Source organism: Peromyscus maniculatus, chromosome 8 (genome assembly GCF_049852395.1).
Source record: "Peromyscus maniculatus bairdii isolate BWxNUB_F1_BW_parent chromosome 8, HU_Pman_BW_mat_3.1, whole genome shotgun sequence".
Lineage (NCBI taxonomy): Eukaryota > Metazoa > Chordata > Mammalia > Rodentia > Cricetidae > Peromyscus > Peromyscus maniculatus.
Window position 1 is genome coordinate 64,462,201 of NC_134859.1, and position 24,084 is coordinate 64,486,284.

The 24,084-nt window shown below is 42.3% G+C and overlaps 1 protein-coding gene across 2 annotated transcripts in view; it reads right to left on the reverse strand.

Moving 5' to 3' along the window:
* Nlk (nemo like kinase) overlaps nt 1-24,084 on the reverse strand; it is a 130,308-nt gene that overhangs the window by 10,833 nt on the left and 95,391 nt on the right. For both annotated transcript variants that reach the window (XM_076542964.1, XM_006977534.4), the window contains exons 4-7: nt 11,695-11,801; nt 10,171-10,256; nt 7,070-7,279; nt 3,995-4,096 (exon numbers count right to left, since the gene is read on the reverse strand). In XM_076542964.1, coding sequence (XP_076399079.1) covers nt 3,995-4,096; nt 7,070-7,279; nt 10,171-10,256; nt 11,695-11,801 — 505 coding nt within the window. The remainder of the gene's footprint in view (nt 1-3,994; nt 4,097-7,069; nt 7,280-10,170; nt 10,257-11,694; nt 11,802-24,084) is intronic.

Sequence of the window (24,084 nt, forward strand, 5' to 3'; positions counted from 1 at the left end):
CTTAATTTTCAGAATCGGGCTTAAAACTTAAAACATATTATCTAATTTCTGCAATCCTTCATCTTCCATTGACAAAAGAATTAATAGTGGTAATAACAGTGTTTTTATGAGTAGAATATAAAAAGTATTTATGACAAGTCTCAGAACATATTCATAGCAAACTTCTAATTACTGCTAGAAATTACTACTAACAAAATAATTAATTTTTTCTTAGCTTGGGGTAGTTGGTAAAGAGTTTAAATAAGAACTACTTAAAAGCTTAGTGTGATTTTTGAAAAAAGCTTAGTGTGATGGCTAGTGTGGGTTGTCAGTTTTAAAAACCTGAGAAGAAAGAGGCTCAACTGAGGGGCTGTCCCCACCAGACTGGCCTGTAAGCATGTTTGTGGCATTTTCTTGAGTGTTGACTGATGTGGGAGGGCACTAATTTTATTATTACTTTGTGTGTGTAGGTGTGTGTGGGGGGCTGGTGCCAAAGCATATTGTGCAGGTGTTAGGGAACAACTTTTAGGAGTGAGTTTTCTCTTTCCACCATATGGGTTCTGGAGACTGAAAGCAGGCCATCGGGGTTGGAGGCCAGTATGTTACCCATCTTACGAGCCAGAGAAACTATTTTTATCCCTATTTTATTGAAGAATGAAACTGAGGCTCACAGAGGTTAAGTAATTTGCCAAGGTCATAGAATGAGTTACTAGAGCCTTACACAATGTGCCTACAATAGCACCGTACAACTCATGGGACACCATTCAACCTGCTGTGTAATGTGGTAAGCCCGAGACTGACACCACGGTCTGCATTCTTCTTCAATACAGCCCAGGGAAAAAGAAACTGAGCATGCATAACCCAAGCCAAACCCTGAGTCAACGAAACACCATGCATTCTGTGGCAGAGCCAAGCATATAAAACTGCACAAGCTACACATTGCATCCTGGGAACCAAACTAATTTTTGAAGCAGGGTACATAAACTGGGAGTAGTAGCATGCACCAATAATCCCAGCACTGGGGAGGCACAAGAGGAGACCAGACTCTATTTTAAAAAACTCAAATAACAACGTAAGAAAATCCACAAAATGAAAAACAAGGAACCAAAAACCAAAAGAACAGGAAAAAAATGTTGTGAAAATCATCTACAGTTATCTACATACCAAATAAGCGTGTCTGCGGTTGTCTTCTAACCTCAGCTGTGAGAAGTCAGGACATGAATAGGGATAGTGTCAGTGAAGCTGCTAGCACGCTAACAAGTGACTGTGTGTCATGAGGTGGAGATGGAGGGGCAGGAGGAGGGAAAGACTTATACAAGGAGCTTCAAGAGCCTATGAACTTCACTCAGAACTCAGGGATGGTAGACAAGTCAACTAGCAAATGCAGATCAAAGCCAATTCTCATGCTGGAGGGAAAAAAATAGAACCATTTACGCTATAGTTAGTTGCATATAGTAGGTACAGCATACACTATGCAAATCTACCGGCCCGAGAGACGCTCCAGCACTGCTGAGGCCTTGCTACTAAAGCTTCAGCTCTATAAGGTGAAAGTGCAACCACCTCTGGGCTGCAGGGTCTCTTAACTCTCACCTGACCAATCTGAATATTCTGATGTCAAGACTAACATTGCCGTGGTGCTCCCCTCAGACCACCAGACAACCTGGTGAGCAAAACCTTAACCTTCAGGGGGTACCCCTCACCAAGAGGGCAAGTCATGTGAAAATGTAGAAGAAAGGACTCTGACAGAATTCATTTAACTTGAGCTTATTTAAGTTAAAATAAAATAGAACTTTAAAACTTTCCTTTCCTCCCTCTTTTGTTTCAGAAAATAATATGATAATTCTTTTTTTTTTTAATTGAAAGATCTAGGTTTTGTTTTTGTTTTTGTTTTTTGTTTTTTCGAGACAGGGTTTCTCTGCGTAGCTTTGCACCTTTCCTGGAACTCACTCGGTAGCCCAGGCTGGCCTCAAACTCACAGAGATCCGCCTGGCTCTGCCTCCCAAGTGCTGGGATTAAAGGCGTGCGCCACCACCGCCCAGCGAAAGATCTAGGTTTTAAAAGTCCTTTTTTGAGACCTCTTTGTGAAGAGGTATCCCAGGCTCGTTTCCACTCACAATCCATTTCCTGAATGCTGGGTTATAGTAGTGTGCCACCACACCCAGTTGAGGGCTCTAGACTTTTACAGCCACTGGGCTCAAAATGTTTATGGGAAAACCGACTCATCTGTTCAGAATGCTCAAAGGTGTGCACAGCACTTTGGTGCAGTAAGACCTTTTCAGGCTGTTTTAGATGTGTCAGGGACATCTCAGAAAGGCCTGCCCTCTAGGCTGTTGTTAGTAGTTGTAGTTAGTTTGATGGAGGGCTAACTAGCTGACAGCCATTAGCAATAGTCAGCACCTTTAGGGAAGGGCAGCAATACCAGGATGTTTGTTCTTCCCATTTCATGACTGGTTCTCTTTGGCCAGGTAGACTTATTAAACTGATGAGGTCAATAAATGAGGGAAATTATTCTATGAAGGACATATTTACTACAAGACACTGATGAATTAGTTTCATGTTCCTGATGCTGGCCAATAAATAGCATAACAGACCCTGTTAGCTTCTCCTGTAATATAGAGCCTCCTCTTGGTTATAGTTACTGAATTCCCAAGGGCTTGAGAGATGGCTTGGTGGTTAAGAGTAAGTACTGTTCTTGCAGAGGACCTGAGTTCAGTTCCCAGAACCTAGGACAGGTGGTTCACAATTGTTAGTGACTTCAGCTCCAGGGCTGTCTGCCTCAAGCTTCCTGCAATCATGTGCTCACATCCAGACACAGAGACGTAATTAAATAAAATAAATCTTTGAAAAAGCTACTGCATTCCTCTAAGGATGTTAGGACCTCAAATTATTTCATAGTCTGAACAAAATGCAACCAAAAACTGTACCTATAAGGAGGCTCTTTAAATATAAGCATGGCCAGGTAGCCTGCTGTGAGCTTGAGGCAAGCTGATCTCCACAGTGAGCTAGAGATAAGCCAGGGCTACATGGTGGAACCCTGCCTCAAACATAACTAAACAAATATGAATTAAAATAAATGTGAGTACCTATCACTCCCTATTTACTGGCCTGGGCTAGTGTTAGAGAACACGTGACCTTACCACCTGTGAACCTGTGCAGACAGGAGTCACTGGGATTACAAAGAGGGAAATGCAATGGAGGGTGAAGCCTTGATCAAATGTCTGGTAGGCAATTTCAGGGGAAGAATATCAAACTCAGTCTGCCTTTCGGCCGGCTAATCAGTTCACCTAAACAATCTACCAGATTGCCTAAATGTCCAATTTAAAAGAAACCAAGGCAATTCGGGGGAAACTAGCCTTGGCTTGTCTGGCTCAAGCCTTATTGGTTCTGCGTATTTCCTAGGAAGAGCATTCCCCCCACTCACTCTTCACATCACTAAGCTGTTTTCTCTAAAGGGGATTAGGAAAGCGCTGGCAGAAAATACTGCTTAATCAAGAGTGCAGACAGAAACCACCCCGGCTTCTCAGCAGTGATTTAGCTGGCTGCAAGTGATATTGATTAGTAAGAACCAGGCCGTCCTTCTTTATACTTCTCGCCACACTTGGGTCTGATTTGATGCTAGTGGTACAAGTACAGCAGCAAGTGCTTTACATCCTTGCAAGGCAAAGAGATACCAGCTATTTGGGCTCAGTATCTGGAAAGGGTATCTTGACTAATACACACTGAGGCCAAAGCTTTCTTCCCACATACTGATAAAGCAGGAGACCACCAAGAAGTCAATAAGCAATGATGCTATAAAAACATGCATTCTTCTCCTATGGTACTGGGCATGGCCGTAAGCCATTTTCTACTTATGGTCATATCCACATAACAGAGGTCTTACTTGTAGACTATCTCTGTGTACACGTGTTGATGTACATATGTGTGTCTGTTACCCACAAACAACAACTTTGGAATAGAAGAACTTCCCTTACAGCTGGCCACCAGAGACAGACTGCTCCCCTCTTTACCTCTTTACCTGTTTATGAGGACCCCTGAGTATGTGTGCCTTAGCACCTTCACAAGCCGTCCTCATTGCTTCCAGGGATGGCGTGCCCAAGAGATCTGTGATCAAATCCAACTGCAAGGGAACATGAAACACAGGTTGACAGTAGCTCACAGAAACAACTTCACTAGACTTAAGTTTCAGCCTTAAAATGAATGCCATGTTTTTTTTTTAAACCTTAGAACCACAAACCTTCAAATAAGCTCTGATAAAAGCCCTTGCTTAGCTGAGCGGTGGTGGTACACGCCTTTAACCCCAGCACTTGTGAGGCAGAGGCAGGCGGATCTCTGTGAGTTCTAGGCCAGCCTGGTCTACAGAATGAGTTCCAGGACAGGAACCAAAACTACACAGAGAAACCCTGTCTCGAAAAACAAAAAACAAAACAAAACAAAAAAACCTTTCTTTTACTTTCTGTCCTTTTCTTTTTTCTTTTTTTTTTTGAATCAGCTTTGGTGGTACATACCTATAATTCTACCACTTGAGAGGCTAAGACAGGAGGATTGTGAGTTTGAGGCTAGTCGAGCTACATTCCATGGAAAGCTGGACAGTGTTCTAACACTAGAGTAACTTTGGAGTCTACCTCTATGCCCTACTGTTTTAAAACTATATAGCATTTATTATCTTTGCAGACAGTGGTTAATGACTGTTCTTTTTTTTTTATTTAAATTTGTTTTATGTGCATTGGTGTGAAGGTGTCAGATCCTCTGGAACTGGAATTACAGACAGTTGCAAACTGTCTGTCATGTGGGTGCTAGGAATTGAACCTGGGTCCTCTGGAAGAGCAGCCAGTGCTCTTAACCGCTGAGCCATCTCCAGCCCCATGACTGTTCTTTTCAAACAGTTAATGAATAGATTTTAATGTTTCAAATGGATTCAAGCCCATCAAGGGGCTAATCTACACATCAGATACATGTGATATAATAAACATTCAAAACATTCACACCTGAAATAAAAGCTAAGCACTCAATGTTTGGACCAGTGCATACCTCTTACATTCTAGAAACCTCTTTCACTGGCAGAAGAATGTGGAACTTAGGAAACTATGATGCCACATTTATCTAGCTGGACACAATAAAGGGGGCTGACAGCAGCCTCCCTGTAAACAAGTCTTTGCAGGTAGCAAACCATCTCACCTGTTTTCTGGAGTTCTGAAATTGTTCTGACTCTATAACCTAATTACCATTTCATTTGGCTCTTCTAGGATGGGCAATTCATGCACAGAGAACACCATTTTCCACACCCATCTACACCAGGGACAACCATCAGCACCACTACGGGGCGATGGAACTGCTTGAGAAGCCACTGTCCCCTGCAGGTCTCCAGACAGCCTCTGACACGGCATGGTGGTGACTCTAACATGCCCGGCTCTAACAACCACACAATGGCAGAAGGGAATGACTGCCTGATGGACATGCTCAGAAAGTTGTCTACAGTGGGAAAGATCTATGAGAAACACGCTTATGAAGTCCACTGGCTGTTTAGCACCCAGTGTATTTATTTCTCAAAAATAGAAAATGCAGGAGAAAAAGACTACTTCCATGTTAAGACTACTTCCGAATATAATGTCTGTCTTCTGTGATGATTGTCACACCAGGCACACCAATGATAAGAAGAGTAGTTCTCCAGTGGTCCTGTAAGACTGGAAGGCTCACACATACTTCTCCAGAACCTGTTACATATGTGGACTTGGCTGGCTTTGAACTTACAGAGGTCTCCCCCCTCTCTCAAGTGCTGAGATTATAGGGATGTGCTACCACACTTAGCTCCAAATGAGTTTTTTTTTTCTTTTCTTCTTCTTTAAAAAAAAAAAGATTTATTATTTTTATTTTATGGGTATTTTATCTGCACAAGAAGCATATGCAGTGCCTGAAGACGCCAGAAGAGTGTCAGAACTCCTGCCATTGGAGTTACAGACAGTGTGAACTGCCAGATAGGTGCTGGGAACCAAACCTTGGTCCTTTGCAAGAGCAGCCAGTGCTCTTAACACACTAACTTCCCCTCCCCCCTTTCTTTTGAGACAGGGTCTCCTGGCTGGCCTGGAACTCATAGAGATCCACTGCTTCTGCTTCTCAAGTACAAGGATTCAGGCATATGCCACCATGAGTACTTTTAATTTATTTTTAAGCCTAAAAAATTATTTTTAATTGCATGTGTACACTTGAGTGCAAGTGCTCTCAGAGGTCAGAGAAGTTAGATCCCCCAGAGCTGAAGTGATAGGCAACCGGATGTGGATGCTGGGAATCAAATTCAGGTCCTCGGGAAGAACAGCAAGTGCTCTTAATGGCTGAACTATCCTTTTTTCCTTTGAGACAAAGTTTCTTTGTGAAGCTCTGGCTAGAATTTGCTCTGTAGAGTGGCCTGCACTGAACTCAGAGATTTGCCTGCCTTTGCCTCCCAAGTGCTGGGGGTTTAAAGGAGTGCAGCACCACTGCCCAGCCCTTTTTATTGAGACAGGGTCTTACTACATAGTTCTGGCTAGTCTGAAACTTTGAAACTCGCTCTGTAGATGAGACTGGCTTGGAACTCACAGAAGTTAGTCTATGGCCTCTGCTTCAGGGGTGCACCACACTTGACCGCAAATGGTTCCTTAAAGCTATATTTTAATTATCTTCTGGTGTTCTATGCTATAACTAAATATTTTAGCCCAATAATCAAGATAACATTTTTTAAACATTCAGATTTGAAGACTCAACACTAAAAGTGTATAGTCTAGTCATCGAGTACATTTTCAAGTCACAGCCATGCAGCTGGAGGGAACAGATGCCTTCTAGGCAACTCCAGACCACACCTATGCAACTGCAGAGCCGAGTCTGCTGCCATGCACCAGTGCACGTGAGAAAGCCAACACTTTCTCTAATAGCCTCCTAACTTGCAGTATGAACCTCGGCATCTTCAACTTTATAACTTTCTGGCTTTGGAGTGAACCTGAATTTGCTAAAAGTTGATTAAGACAGTACAATGAATAAACTCAAGATGTGTGCAAGATGGCTTTCCCTTCTAATCTATAGCAGAATGAAAAGCAAATGAAGCTGTACAGCAAAAGCGCACCTGCTGAATGGGACTCTGTGCCTGAAACAGTATTCTTCGGCCCAGCAGCTCTGCAAAGATGCACCCCACAGACCAAATGTCAATAGCATTGCTGTAGTGTCGGCTGCCCATCAGGATCTCCGGAGCCCGATAATACTGAGTAACAACTTCCTGAGTCATATGACGGGATTCATCTAATTCCTCCACTCTGGCCAATCCAAAATCACAAATCTAAACAGAAAAGACAGTTAAGACATTATCAAGCAGACACCTACCTTCCTTTGTTCATTTTTGAGCCAGTATAACTTTAAGCCTGCTATAGAGCTGAGGATGACCTTGAACATCTGATTCTTCTGTCTTGTACTTCCCAAGTGCTGGGATCACAGGCATGTGCCACCATACCCAGTGTTCTGGTTAGATTTTGTCAACTTGACACAAACCTAGATATATCTGAGAAGAAGGAACCTCAAATGAAGAAATAGCCCCATAAGATTGGCCCGTGGGACATTTTCTTGTTGATGATTGATGTGGGTCTAGCCTGGGCAGGTGGTCCTGGGTGGTTAAAAAAAAAAGAGGCTGAGCAAGCTAGCACTCCTCCATGGCTTCTGCTTTGGTCCCTGCCTGGAGAGTCTGTCTTGGTATCCCTTAATAGACTGTGATCCTGGATAAGTAAGCCAAACAAACATCTCCCCGAGCTGATTTTAGTCATGGTCTTTATCATATCATAATAATAAAAAGTAAGCTAAGATACTCAGCTAGACAGACACATTTATGCCTAGAAAAATAGCAGCAGCAACAAAGAAAACCACATGACATACACATGAAAAAACCTTGGACTCATGAACTTTAAAAAGTCTTACATGATAGAGATATAATATTTTCCTTTCCAGTATAAAATTATGGTCTTATTTGGACAAAAGGGAGAAAATCTCAACTTTAATGTTTATGTATAAAATCATATATATTTTAATTTTGTATTATTTTATATGTATCAGTTTTGCTTGTATGTATATCTGTGTAACGTGTGCTGGTGCCCGTGGAGGCCCAGAAATGACATCAGATCTGGAGTTACAGATCATTTTGATCCCTAGGTCCTTTGGAAGAGCAGCTAGTGCTTCATTGAACCACTGACCCATCTCTCTAGTGCCCTTCCCCCTTTAAAATTATGTATCTTTCAAAAACTATTCTTCTCCAGGATGGGGATGTGGTTCGGGAAAGAAGCACCTGCCTTCACATGCAAGGGCCTGGATTCAATGCCCAGCAACAAAAAAACCCCCAAAACTTTCATCTACTCTAAACTGATAGTTAAAACCAAATCAAAACCAATGAACTCCAAACATAGCTGAATACATACATCAGGCTTAACCAAGCTATTTCCAGATGGACTCATAGAAGGAAGTAGGATAAAAGAGGCCTTTTTTGCTGGGCTTGGCACAAATGCTGTTTTCCTCTTCTTTTTCTTATTTTGGCTTTTGGAGATAGAGTTTCTCTGTGTAGCTCTGGCTTTCCTAGAACTCACTCTGTAGACCAGGCTGGCCTCAAACTCAGAGATCTGCCCACTTCTACCTCCCGAGTGCTGGGATTAAAGGTGTGCACCACCACCACCCAGCTTCTACTTTTCTTTAAACAATTATTTAATTTTATGTGTATATATGTGCACATGAACCCACAGAAGTCAGAAGAGGCATTAGATCCTGGAACTGGAGGTACACCCAGCTGTGTGCCACCACATGGGTGCTGGGAACTGGACCTGGTCCTCCTCAAGAGCAGTAAGCTTTTTTAGCCACCGAGTCCACTCTCCTGCACCTATTTCTAATTTCTATCATGAGGAAAATTATGATGGACCTTCCACTATTCAAGAGTTTGGAAAATATACTTGTGTATTAGAGGTTTGAGAAATGCATACTGTGAAGTTTGCTTTTTTTTGTTGTTGTTTTGTTTTTTGAGACAGGGCTTCTCTGTGTAGTTTTAGTGCCTATCCCGGATCACACTCTGTAAACTAGGCTGGCCTCGAACTCACTGAGATCTGCCTGCCTCTGCCTCCCAAGTGCTGGGATTAAAGGCACGTGCCACTACTGCCCAGCTGGAGTTTACTATTAACTAACAAAGGACAGTGAGAAGTAGAAACCAGGAAAATAGTAAAAATTAAGTTGATGACTTGAAGTTTGGGGATACTTGTTTTAGGTGTTTTTTTCCTCCTGCCTTTACACCTGAAATACTGCGGTTACTATCATGCAAAAACATGTGCAGCTTGGTTATTTTTTGAGACATGGTCTCATCCTGGCACCTGAGACTTGGGGATTATTAATTTATTCTGTGGGGGAAGATTTGACTACCATACTGTAGAACTACATTCACTAGGTGCATATGCCCTTTCCTGGCCCTAGCAGTTTTAAGCATGCCTCTACTTCCTTTTGCTACTGATGTGCAACAGCACATGGTAATGCTAGTGTTGAAGACACAGACACCTGCCTAAAAGCCACACTTCACTGTCACAGATGAAGAAGCTAAGAGTCTAATTCCTTCTGCTAAACACGTCTGTGGTGGTTTGAAAGAAAATGGCCCCCAGAGGCCCATGGGAGTGGCACACTAGGAGGCGTGGCCTTGTTGGAGGAAGTGTGTCCTGGGGGCGGGCTTTGAGGCTTCAGATGCTCCAGCTAGGCCCAGTGTGTCTCACTTTCCTACTGCCTGTGGATCCAGATGTAGAGCTCTTGGCTACCTCTCCAGCACTATGTCTGCCAGCATGCATGCTTCTACCATGACAATAATGGACTGAACCTCTGAACTGTAAGCCAGCCCCATAAAGGTTTTCCTTTATAGGAGTTGCCATGGTCATGTTAGCTCTTAACAACTTCTTGTAATAATGGAGCAATTGAAAAGGTAAGAGTTTCTGAAAAATTGCCATTCTTTTTTGTGACATAATCCTCATTTAAGTGTTTGAAACAGAAGCAAACATGTTTAAAAAAAAAAACAGAGCCAGGACCACAAATTAGTTCCAACGGCCTTGACAAATGATGGGACTGGAGAAAACTGTTCTCTTTATTTCTGGTGAAGTAGGGAAAATGATATTCTTGAGCCAGACATTTGATTTTTCTCAGATGTTTAAATAACTGAAAAGCTACCTTTAGAACACAGTTGCTGTTCACAAGGAGATTCCCTGGCTTAATGTCTCGATGTAAAATGCCAGCTGAATGGAGATATTTCAAACCTGAAATAATAAACACATTTAGTTGCAGATATTTAGCCTTAAATGGAAATGGACTAGAAGATTTAAAATGATTCCCTAAACAAAAGCTAAAGAATATTACTAAAAGTTTGACTTAGTCCCCTTCCAAACACTGTAATTTTGTTGCAGTACGATAAAACGTCACAATGGTGTTTGCACATGCCAGAGACAATGTCTATAATTTAAAAGATTACATGGCTTGAAGCACAGGCAAGGCTGTCAGGCCCTGGAGTTAAGACTGGCCACGCTCCTCAGTGTAGTTACTGGAGTTCGGCTATTGATACTCCCAGCCTGTGACTCTGAACCTGCTCCAACAAAGAAGTTTCCATTAACCTACAAGGCCTTTTCCAGGATAGGCATTTCAGTGACAGGACAAAACTCAGGGACATGCCCAGCTGTCAGCAGCACTTGTGACTACTGACAGCCAAGAAGACACTTAATCATCTCAAAATATATCTGACATCTTAAAAGCTGGTCATCAGTACCCTCTAAGTCTCAATCTCATGCTAATTCCTTTTTTTTTTTTTGTAAAAAAATAAAATGTAATGACCTTTTCTTCACAACTGTAAATGAGCCAAGAATCTTTCCCATTTACCCCTACCACAGAGTATGAACAACAGATCCATAGTAAGTGAACTTTTTGTTGTTGTTGTAACATTACTTAGTGTTTTAATCCTTGGAAGATGGTGATTTTTAATTTCTTTGTAGAATGTAATTCTGTGAATACTGTGAAAAAATGTATTCAGCAGACAAGAAAGTGGTTTCACCTTTAACTAATTCTGTTTGTCAAGGTAGAACTCTGGACACAGCTGGGGGCTAGAGGCGGCATCGATCAGAGTGGCCTAAATTGCTTCCCAGTCAGGTCTCTGCTCTTCTGCACAGTCTGGAGTACTTAGCTGCTCTCTCTACAGTCTTCTCCATCTGCTTTGGGCTTTAATGGTCATTTTGAGCTAAGTGGGGCTCAGCTATGGCAGGCGATACTCAGACTTGAAGGATGGATGTCTTCCATAGAGGACAGTCACTTTTTAATTTAGTCATCTGATGCCACAGGCTGTGAAGAGCTAAAGGCAGTTAGCAGGATTTGTGACAAACCACTGTTTACTTGCCTTTCTAGATCAATCCACTTGCCTGCCTTCTCTGCCCTAATGAACATAAAAACAAAAAATATTTGGTCACCTTAAAAGCCTCTTGTTGGCAGGGATGTGACGAGCATGCTCAAGAATCCAAGTTCAATGCCTAGCACCTCTAACCCCATGCCTCTTGTTTAATATCAAATACAAAAATAGTGAAACAACTTTGGTTCAAATAGAAAGATCTCTGGGGAAGAAGGCTTGGAAGGCCAGAATAAAGTTCAAATGAAGAACAAAATGACTCATTTATACCACCACACTGCCCTTTTCATGATAAAGGAAAATCTTACCTCGCAAAATCTGATAAAGAAAAACTTTGACATGATCTGAGCTGAGTGGCTGAGGAGAGACGATAATTTTATGTAGGTCACTCTGCATCAATTCTGTGACAACATATCTTCAGATTTTAAGTTAAGGAGATGTCAGAGAACTGGCCCAACCCCCTTAGTGCAGTCACCAGATTAAAGAGTAACTTCCATTCTCAAGGCTGGGAAGTGAAGACAGCTAGCTTCTAGCCTGATGAAGGTGAGAATTCCAGACACTATTAAATTAAAAGAAGTCACATGCTTAAGAATGGAAGTAAAAAACCAGTCATCTTCTACAATCATCACATACTAGAGAAAAGGACAAGTAGCAACCAGGCCAAGGAGAAGTGTGAAGATCCATTAGTCTCAAGATTTTGGTGAGCAACTGGGGTGTCCTTTAAATTAAAAAATTGGGTTGGTGAGTCCATCTTAAAACACCAGCAAAAAAAGATCACAATCTACCCATCAATTGTGGACTATATAAGTATGGTACTGCCCAAAACACGTGAATTGGTAAATTCAAGTCCAAGCCTCCTCACAATCAGAACAACATAACCTTCTACTCAGTTAACTCTGCATGTGGTTAAATTCTACTACTGAGACGTACTGAGATGCAGTTTAAGGCTTTTATTCAATTGACACAGGGCAGGAGATCAAAAGCAGGAGATTGGGGAGCCATGGAGAGGTGGAATTCAGAATTTGGACAAGATACATAAATGTTAGAGACATTAAGGAACTCCTTTTTTTTTTGCTATATTTATGTTAGAATAATAGACTTATGATTTAATTGGAACTTTTCTTTCAATCTTCCCTTTCGTACCTTTTAAAGTGAGCCGCAGTTAAGGACAAACAGAGGGAAGGGAGAGTCTGTGCTAACATCCGACACAATGGTTGAAAACTGCCCCCTCCTAGAGATGCTTTTAGATGGCCTTGGGACACTTGGGAGGCTTTGCTCGTCTCTCACTGGCTGGTATTTCTGGCTCTTCTTCTGTTCCTGCTCCTTTCCTCTCCGCTGAATGCTAGAACATCCCAGTCTTGGACCTCGGTCCTTCTCTTCATCACACTTACCCTCTTGAATATTCAAATGCAGCCCACTCCTTTCCTTCACACCACCAAACACAAACCTGGGAGTCATCCTTGGTATTTCACTCTCTCCTTCTATCTATGAGAAAGTCCTGTGGGCTTTATCTTCAGCTTAGCTACAATTAGGCCTCTTCTCATCATACCTGCTATCAGTCTGACTGGAGACCCTAGATCCCTAAAACACAGCAGCCAACACAAATTGTTTTGTCTTTATGTATACACCAGCATTTATTGTATAGGAATTATAATGTTTAAGGTTTCTGTTAGAGAGCTCAAGCCCTCTAGTAACCAGGCCTTAAGCAGAGGGCTACAAGCAGGCTGGGGACAGCCCAGCTCCAGTGCTACCCAGACAGGAGGTTATGTGAGGAGTCACATCTCAAATTTATTTATTTATTTATTTTTTTGAGACAGGGTCTATGTACCTCTGGCTGGCCTTGAACTCAGAGATCTGTCTGCCTCCGCCTTCAGAGTGCTGGGGCTAATTGGCACTGGTCACCCTTGAAGATCACACATTAACCAAGCCCTATTCTACTGTGGTGATATTGTGTTCCCCAATATATTGTGCATCTTAATAAACTTATCTGGGGTTAGAGAACAGAACAGCCATTAGATAAACATAGAGGCCAGAAAATGGTGGCACACACACCTTTAATCCTAGCATTCTGGAGACAGAGAGCCATCCAGATCTCTGTGAGTTCAAGGCCACATTGGAAACAGCCAGGCATGGTGACACAGGCCTTTAATCCCAGGAAGTGATGGCAGGAAGCAGAAAGGCATATAAGGCGTGAGGACCAGGAACTAGAGTCTGTTAAGTTTTTAGGCTTTTGAGCAGCAGTTCAGCTGAGATCAATTCGGATGAGGGCACAGAGGCTTCCAGTTTGAGGAAACGAGATCAGCTGAGGAATTGGCAAGGTGAGGTAGCTGTGGCTGGTTCTGTTTCTCTGATCTTTCAGCGTTTACCCCAATACCTGGCTCCGGGTTTGTTTTTATTCAAAAGACCTTCTAACAATTCCTGCTACATCTACCAGAGAGAGCAACCACTACCATACAACCGAAGTCACATATGCTCTTCTGCCTGCTTCCTCTAAAAGTGCATGCGATAGGAGGGAAGGCAGGAAAGGATGTGTGGGTTAGAAGAGCAGCAAGAGATTTAATAAACAAGTGTAAATATGTGGGTTCTCTTTAGAACTTGGTTCAAAGAGAGACCTGGGGGCAATCAGGGATGGGAAGTAAGGAATAAACCAATGTTGTTAAGATGCCATAATGGCACATTCATTATGTTCTGATGAGGGTCCTTATCAGAGATGGGTAAATCATTTATAAGCTATATGTGATGTTGGCAGTCTATTTAAAAAAAAAACACAACTTCTGCAGCCAGGTGGTGGTGGCACATGCCTTTAATCCTAGCACTTAGGAGGCAGAGCCAGGTGGATCTCTGTGAGTTCGAGGCCAGCATGGTCTACAGGGCGAGATCCAAAACTACACAGAAAAACCCTGTCTCGGAAAAAAAAAAAAAAAGACAAATTAAAAAAAACCCAAACAAACAAACAAACAAACAAAAAACTCCTGCCCTTGCCCAAGGGGTGGGCTGTGATAGAAAAGACTGGAAAAAATAAGTAATATTGTTAAAGCTGGGCAATACAGGAGGGTTTTTTTTTTGTTGTTGTTGTTGTTTTGGCTGTCCTGGAACTCACTCTTTAGACCAGGCTGGTCTTGAACTGAAGAGCTCCACCTGCCTCTGCCTCCCGAGTGCTGTAGGAGTTATATTCTTATCTCTACTTGTGGTGTATTTTTGAAGTTTTCTATGTTTTTTCCCTGAAAAACAAAAGCAAAGCAAAATAAAAACTTTCTTTGTAGAAAACTTGGCAAATGAAAAAGAAGATGAAAACTACCTAAGACCCCTTTTCTGTCTTTTAAGACAGGCTCATGTAGCTCAGAATGGCCTTGAATTCACCATGTAGCAGACAACCTTGAATTTGATCTTCCCATTACCTTCTAAGTATTGGGAGAACAGGCTTATGTTACTATACCCATTTCCAGAATTTTCATTTAATTGATCCATCACTGTTGAAAATCTGTTATCCTTCTTTTACTATTTTAAACAATCTTGAAATTAACATTATATACAGCTTTATTTGAATCTGATCAATTTCTTCAAGTAGAATCACAGTACATCATTTTGAAGTTTAAAATATAGTAAACAATTTCTCATGCTACTCAGATGTTTTATATTAAGTGCTTACTTAAAATTTCTCTTCTATACTATGTCAGGAGTTGCTCTTGAAGCTGTGTGTACTGCTATCCAAGAGTACTTCAGTTATGTGTGACTCCTCTCTGGTGAAGTCATTTCCCCAGAAAAGAGCCCTATTAGAAACATAGGCTGGGATGCCAGGGTCCTGTGTGAGTGGGGTGAGGAGTCAGAGATGCCAAGGATCAGCATGCTGTGTGTAGTCTCTTGCAGGCTAGGGGAGGAAGTAGAGTCTTGCTACTTCCCCCATACCGAGTAGTCAATCTTTTGTGACTCATCTGCATCCCTGCTTTGAGGCAACACCTAATGCCTCCAATTCCTGTTTTTTTTTTTTTTTTTTTTTTTTTTTTACATCCTGTAAAAATTAACCTGTTTTGTGTTTTCACTACAAACAGCTCTTTTAAGTCTAAACTTTTAATCATTTACCAACATTTTAGGATGGCCGTAGGAAGACATGAAGACCAACAGTTTCAGGTTGAAAACCATCACATGTTTACTGGTCACATGTATGTGTGATTAGGAGGAATACAGCAGTGAGAGCCAATCTTGTCCTTTCCCTTTTTTAAAAAAAAAATTTACAGATCTCACACAGCTCAGGCTGGCCCAAGGTGGTAGCCGATGGTAACCTTGAGTTCTGGGCCCCAACACTCAGATCCTCTTGCTTGCAGTAAGAATTTTAGCCCCTGAGCCATCTCTTCAATTCAGTCCTTTTTTTTTTTTTCTTTAGGAGACAGGCTCCCATGTCTCAAAAAGGAGGGCCTCACTATGAAGCCGAGAATGACCTTTAATTCCTGTTCTTTTTGTTTCCATCCTCAGTACTGGGATTATAGATGAGCAGCATACCTGATTCATGAGATGCTGGGGATGGAAACTCCGGGGGCTCAAACATGCTAGGTGTGCTTGCAACTTTAATGTCAGCTTGATACAGGGAGCCTCAGTAGAGAAAATGCCCCCATTAGACTGGACTTCAGGCAAGCCTGCAGGGCATTTTCTTAATGAGTGATTGATGGGGAGGAGTCAGTCCCTTGTGGGTGGGGCCAACCTAGGCTGGTGGTCCTGGGATCTATAAGAAAGTAGGCTGAGCAAGCCATGGGGAGCAAGCCAGTGCATAACACCCCTCTGTGGCCTCTGCATTTATTCCTGCCCTTTTTGAGTTCATGTCCTGACTTCCTCTGATAATGCACAGAGATATGTGTTAATCAAATAAAGCTTTTCCTCCCCAACTTGTTTCTGGTCACGGTGTTTCATCACAGCAACAGTAACCCTAACTAAGGCACTAGACAGACACTGATGCAGCTGAGGCACATGCCCTGCCCTTTACTGTATTGTCTACTGTGTAATCCATTTTCACTTGTAAGGCTGCTTTCCATGTTAAGATTATTAATCCTTCTGTAAACACCATTTTTTCCCTGAGAAATATTAATCAAGGACAAAAATAGAAAGACTCTACTATCTTGCACCAAGCACGCGTGCGCACACACAGATTTTCAAGACAAGGTATCACCAACTATATGTAGTCCAGGTTTGCCTCCAACTTTCATAGCCTCCCCAATGCTGGGATTACAAGTGTGTGCCTTGACTTCTGGCTTCAATTCCTGAGCTGTGTTGGCTCTTTTAAGTTTCAAGGATCAAATAAATGAACATTATACAGAGGAAAACTAAGTGAAACAGAAAAACCTGCACAGATGCCATTATTGTGTTCCAATGGTTTGAATGCTGATGTTCCCCCAAAGCTCTCATACTAAATCCTAACCCCAGAATACTGGGAGGGAGGGCCTTTGGGAGATGATTAGTTTAGGAGGGCAGAGCCCCATGAATGGGATTAGTGTCCCTATAAAAGAAGCCCAAGGGAACTCGTTAGTTCCTCAAACTCTTGTAGGTTATAGTAAAAAGACTCTTCAATAGGAAGAAGGCCCTTATTGGACACCAAATCTATCAGGTGCCTTAACTCTGCACTTTCCAATCTCCAGAACAAATTCCTGCCATTTATAAGCTACACAGGCTTCAGTATTTCATTATAGTGGCCCAAATGGAGTAAGACAGTTGTCAAGTTGAGGTTTTATTCGGGGAAAACAAGTCCTAAAGAACACACTGAAGCACTTATCTTCACAGAACGTCTGCCACGTCCACCGACGTTACAGCTCTCTTCTTCAGTACTCAATGTTCTTGTGTTGCCTGGATGAAGAGCAGGCTCTATCTATTCTGCCTTTGGCACTACAGGACTGGCAGCCCAGCTGTGACAGCAGAAACTTCACAGTGACAGTGTGACAGCTGCTATGAAGGCAAGCAAAAGGGCAACAGCTTCATTTTCACATTAGCAGGGTGTAGTCATGAAGCTGGCGCAGTGGTTCTCCACCTCCCCAAAGCTGAGACCCTTGTTCCTCTTGTTGGGGTGACCCCCAACCATAAATTTTCATTGCTACTTCATAACTGTAATTTTGCTACTGTTAGGAATTGCAATGTAACTATCTGATATGCAGGATATCAATGCGACCCCTGTGACAGGGTTGTTTGACCTCCAAAGGTTGAGAAAATCTTCTAGAGAGAGATGGTGGCAACAGCTGCATATCACTGTGACTGTACCTAACGTCACTGAATTATACACCCCACCCTCCCAAGACAGTGTTTCTTTGTGTAGTGCTGGCTGTCCTAGAACTCAATTTGTAGATCCTCCTGAGTGCTGGGATTGAAGGTGTGTACCACCACTGCCTGACCACTTTTATTTTCATTTATATTTATATTTGTGTGTTGGCGTGAAGGTACCCATGGAAGTCAGAAGAGGGTATCAATCCCAGGGCTGGAGTTACAGGCAACTGCAAGCTGTCCAATGTGGGTGTTATATATTGAACTAGGCACGCTCAGAGAGCAGGAAGCACTCTTACCAGCTGAACCATATCTTCAGCCACAATGGATACTTTATAACTAATGACTAATTTCTGAAAAAAAAAAAAAACATGACACTTCATTCAGCATTTATAGACACCAAGTCAAGATGAGGCTCATACCTAAGAGAGTTGGACAAACTGGACTATTGTTTAGCAACAAGAATGTCATACCATTGAACAGAGAATGATTTACAAACTCAGTGCTTCCAAATGACGACCATAAATTCATGTGCAAAGTCCCTCACAAAACATAACCCAGCAGGCATTTCCTCTGCTAAGCCCAAGCAGCTCTATCACTACTATCACTACACCACTGTCTTCAGGATCCAGGGACTTGAAAATCCTTCCAGCCAACTTTCAAGGAAGATGTTTAAGGAGATTTTTTTTTTTTTTTTTTTTTTTTGAGACAAGGCTTCTCTGTGTAGCTTTGGAGCCTTTCCTGGAACTCACTCTGTAGCCCAGGCTGGCCTCAAACTCAAGAGAGATCTGCCTGCCTCTGCCTCCCAAGTGCTGGGATTAAAGGTGTGCACCACCCTGCCCGGCTTAAGGAGAAATTTAAATGAATGCTGATTGCCTCTTGTTGAGGAGACAGGCTGGGTCAGTAACTTCTAGTTAACCAGAAGTCTAGGAAAAACTACACAGCACACCAGTCAACGGCTATGCTTCTCGGTTACCTCTGTGTAGAAATGTCTTCACTCCCTCTAATTGCTTCTGAACATATAACATTGAAAACTTTAAGATATGAGCTTTTCAGCCGGGCGGTGGTGGCGCACGCCTTTAATCCCAGCACTCGGGAGGCAGAGCCAGGCGGATCTCTGTGAGTTCGAGGCCAGCCTGGGCTACCAAGTGAGCTCCAGGAAAGGCGCAAAGCTACACAGAGAAACCCTGTCTCGAAAAACCAAAAAAAAAAAAAAGATATGAGCTTTTCAAAAAATTATTACAACAGCAGAAAATTAGTTTTCCATGCTTTAAGTTCAGCATAGTACATTCTTAAGAGAAACACATCTATTCCATGAATGGAATATTTCTAAAAAAATCACATAAAACAATCCAACCACCAGGACATTTAAATTTTTTCTCAGAAAACACAATTCCTGAATTTAAAAATTTAGCACTGTATCTGCAAAAACTCAGAGGTAAGACATATTGCATTATGATAAGGTTTCTGCTTTGCTCTGGCAAAATCCTCTGAAGTCTCAATCCCCAGCATAACGTCTCCCAGATGTCTAAACTAGTTGCCATGCCAACTAAAGCTGCTTAAATTAAATGAGGGCCTGAAAAGGCACCTGCATCTCTCCAGGTCTGTTGCACATTAAATAAAGCTCTCTTGACAGGGCCTCAGAGGTGCCATTAACTTGAACAGCATCTATCTGATTATTGTTTGAGTAATTTAATGAGGGTCTCCACACAAGAGTAAAAACAGGGTGCTATTACCCTCTCTTGGTCCTTCTAAATGGGACAGCCTCTCTAACAGCTGGTGTACCTACTGGGTCAATGACTTTGCTATGCTCTTTTAAGTTATCATCGGGTGAAGATGACCTATAGAACCAGAGCTTGGGCTTCCAGGAGAATATTAGCAGATTAACCATTTCCTAGATAAAAACTTGTCATTAAAAATAAGACCATTAAAAACATACTACGTGGTGTGCCAACCTCAGAGTGATTTGAACAGCCCTGCTATAAAATAAATTGCTGCTGATTGCAGCAATTAGTTAAGTAGCTCCATGAAATATGAATTTCAAAATGTACTGATTTGCTTCAGGAAAAGGAAAGATGCAAATGAACAATGACAAACGGGTTTGGGAATTAACGCTGCAGCTCTTGGGCTCAGGTGCTGAAGACAACACCAATATCTCTGTGCTGCTTTAAGGAGTTACTGCTTTTAAAAAGCTAACATTTCAAACTTCTTCGCTGCTTTCCCAAATATTGACTACCAGAGGATGTTACTTAATAGACATACAAACTCAGGCTAGAGGATTTATGTGATTTTCCCAAGGTCACATTTCCTGTCTGGATAAAGTCAAGACTATCTTACATTTCTTTCTTTTTTTAAACAGATTTATTTTTATTATTTTAAAATTATGTGTGCATGCAGGGTGGCAGTGGTGGTGGTGGTGGTATGAGCAGGTTCCTGCAGAAATTATAGACATCAGGTCCCCTACGAGCTAGTTACAGGTGGTTGTGAGCCACCTGACCTGGTGCTGGAATTGAATGCAAGTCCTCTGGAAGCAGTATATGCTCTTAACCACTGAGGCCCCTATCTGAGATTTCTTGACTGTTAGTCCAGTGCTTTCTCCATACTTCATCAAGCTGCTTCCCACAGGAGTTTGCTTTATACACCTATAACCTCATGTTGTTAATCATGCATCACCACAGCATAAAAATATCGTAGTTTGCTTTCTACTGCCGTGAGAACACACCACAACCAAGAGCAACTCTGGGAGCACGCTACATCCTATAGTTCATCATGCAGGGAAGTCAGGGCAGGAACTCACACCAGACACCTGGGTGTGGGAAGTGATGCAGAGGCTCAGCCTGTTTTCTAATTCACCCTGGACCACCAGCTCATGGGTGGCACCACCCAAAAGGGTTGGGCCCTTCCACATCACCATCAATAAAGAAAAATGCCCCCCACAGGCTGGCCTACAGGTCAATCTTAAGGAGGCATTTTCTCAACTAATGTTCCCTTTTCTCAGATGACCCTAGCCTGTGCCAAGTTGACAATAAAAACAAACCAGGACTGCAGAATACTTTGTAATACAGCACAGGTGAACTCTGTAACTTTTAGTTACAGGTTATGAGAAGAAAAGTAGGAAGTATTTTAGTCTTCCAGTTTTTTTTTTTTTTAAATTGGAAAACTTGTATTTGCCTGTGTCAATTCACTTGTATCTAACTTGTAACTATTCCTATTTAGAGATATACTATAATAGACAGAGGCTGGGAGTGGTTAAGGTGCTTGACACAATGTGCATTTAAATCTACTCTAACGGTGTTGAAGTCTGACCCTTTGCCTTCCCAGTGTTGAGCAGCAGTTGATAGGTCAAATGATGCTTCCCTTCTGCCGGTAACTGAAAAAGAAGGTTAAAAGTATCTCAAGAAACAGGTCTGTTTCACTATGTCTTTGCCCACTTCCACTCCCCCCCCCCCCCCCCCCCCCCCGCCCCCAGTACCCACTGCCTCCAACCTTTTTCATTTGATCCTGTTAGTCAACTTATAGAATTCTGACAATTCAAGAAATATTTTCTCTCCATCTGTGAATCATATGTGGTTACCTAAATCACTTTGTCTCTATTACTTTTGAAAGAAACTAGAGTGTGCCCCATTCCACATACAAATGTACACACACCCCAAGGTATTCCAGGGTAATTTTGGGACTGAGGTAAGATGGAGGGGTTGGTTATTGGCCCTTGATAGGAAAACAGGAAAAAAATGATTATAAATTAGATTATTAGAAATATAAAGGCAAACTTTTGATGAGAAGTCCAAGTTGAAAAAACTGTAAGTTTGGGAATCATTAGATATGATAAAATAAATGAGTAGGGTGAGGGGTTTACCTTAGTTAAAAACCGCTTGCTTAGACAGGGTTAAGGCCCTGGGATTCTATCCCCAGCAGTGGTAGGGGGAAGAGAAGGGAGGTTACCACTGTCACCTCTTTGGGCTGGGGCTGTAGCTTAGTGTTGCCAGGAGCTACTCAGGAAGACCTCAAGTCTGAGGCCTGCCTGTGCTACATTGTGAGTTCAAGTCTAGCCTGTACAACTCAGTGAGACACTGTCTCAAAATAAAAAGGGCTGGGATGCAGCACAGTAGAAGAGTACATACAAGACCCTGGTTCAATCTCCAGGACCCAAACCCAACCAACCCAGCAGACAGCCAGAAGGAAAAGGAAAAAAGAAATATCAATCTTTACTTTCATTCAGATGAAAGGTCACATATATGGCATTCATTTTCTTTTTGGCTACCATTTCATATTTCTCTGAAAAAATTTACATGTGATTTTTTTTAAAAAATCCTTTTTTTTTTTGGTTTTTTCGAGACAGGGTTTCTCTGTGTAGCTTTGCGCCTTTCCTGGAGCTCACTCGGTAGCCCAGGCTGGCCTCGAACTCACAGAGATCCGCCTGGCTCTGCCTCCCGAGTGCTGGGATTAAAGGCGTGCGCCACCAACGCCCGGCCTAAAAAATCCTTTTATTGAAAAAAAAAATCTTGGCATGAAAATTATTGGGCTGGAGAGATGGCTCAGTGGTTAGGAGCATGTACTGCTCTTGTAGAGGACCTGAATTCTGTTTCTGGAACTCAAATCAAGCAGCTCTCAATCACCTGTAACTCCAACTCTAGGGAATCAATCTGATGCCCATGTCTTGTGACCTCCACAGGCAACAGCACCATATGCATGTACACAGACACAAAGGAACACACATGGTTAAGTAAAAATAAACCTTAAAAATCACCAGTAACGGGCCATAAACTCAACCCTGACGACAGAGCATTCTTTAGAATAGTACACACTCCTCTCTGTTCTGTTCTCTCTTCCCCCCGACCATCTTTCTCTCTCTGCATGGGCTCCTTCCCCAGGCCTGGTTCTCTTGTCGTCATCGTCCTCCCCTCCCCCGCCTCCTAATAAAGCTCTGATACTGGGTAAGGAAAAAAAAAAAAAAAAAAGAATAGTACACACTCGTGTGTCAGTGGCCGAGCTGTTAGTGCACACTGACCAAGCATAAGTAGCACTTCCTGCCAGATTCCTACAAGGGCTGCTCAGGACGGAATTGGGGGAAAAGGCAGGGTCAAGAAACCTTTCGGGGATCAAGGAAATGAGGTTGGACAGAAGAAAGGAGAGAGAAGAGGGTTGTCAGAAGGAAAACAGGTTTGTGTAATTTATGAGAGATTAGAAACCTAATCTAGAGCCTGGCAGCCAACATTAAACACCTCAATGTTGAGCCTTTCCTGACCTCACACTCCAATGAAAACAAATCTGAACTATGATCAATATTTATTTAACCCATCTCTAGGATACTACATCTACTTTCGAAAGTGATTTAAGAACGCAGGAATAATCAGCTTCATGCCAGAAATCCTGACTGCCCCAATTGTCAGAGATAATTCTGCAGAGAAAAAGCGACAAAATCACTACAGAAACAAATGCTGACATCAAACTCTGACCTTCTATTAAGGAGTAAGATGATTGAGTATGTTTCTGTTTTTAGGATGTCATGATTACTCAAGCAGTCTCAGAGGCTGCAGGACCGATGCCAAGAGCATCTTTGTTTAACCATCATCATTAACATCAATAAATACTGCCTGGGTACCAAGTGGGTGTAGAGAGCATGCTAGCTCAATGACGGGACAGAGAAAAAAGACAGAAGAATGCAAAGCAAACAGTCAAGAGAGTGGAGGCTGACACTGATAGAAAAACGAAGCAGCAAGGACAACATAGAAACAGGATTTTTAAGTACATGGACACAGATGTTTGACCAAAGGGGAAAGACAGTGGCTCTATACTTTGTTACACACCTAGCTTTATTTTACTTTGTCTGTTTCCACCAACTCCAAGAAGTCAGTGCCTTTGTCACAATTATCACTTAAAGAATCAGGAGGTTTAGAGGGTGAATGAAGGAGTCAAAGGTCATACCTAGCTTGAAGCAGACCTCTAGGGCTAGACTCCAGCCCTTGGTCTCGACTATACCCTGTCTGTTAAAAGATGATGCCAACCCCAGAAATTAAAAACCACATGACAAGCTAAAAACAAAATAATTATACTTCAGAAGGGAAAAGGCCTGCAAACTGATCTTTGAAAACGAGAAGCTGAACCGATTTAGCTGGTGGGAAGGTGGTGTGATGAATAACCAAAAAGATCAGGGTTACAACCTTGACTGCCATTTACCAGCTTGGTAACATCGGGTGTGTTATGTAACTTTTCACATATTTATGCTTACAAAATAGGTATCAGGATGTTCTTGCCAGGCTCTGGGCATCTCGGTTTAGAATCACACAGAGTCCGGCACAAAGGGGAAAGGAATGAGGTCGCAGTTAGCATCATCATCATTCTATGGAGGAGGGTGAAGAGTTTGGTGAACATCAGTGCCAGGAGCTGTACCAGACGTTTCTACATAATTCATTCCCTCCCTGCGAGGAAGAGTGCTATCTTCATCACCACTGAGGAGAACA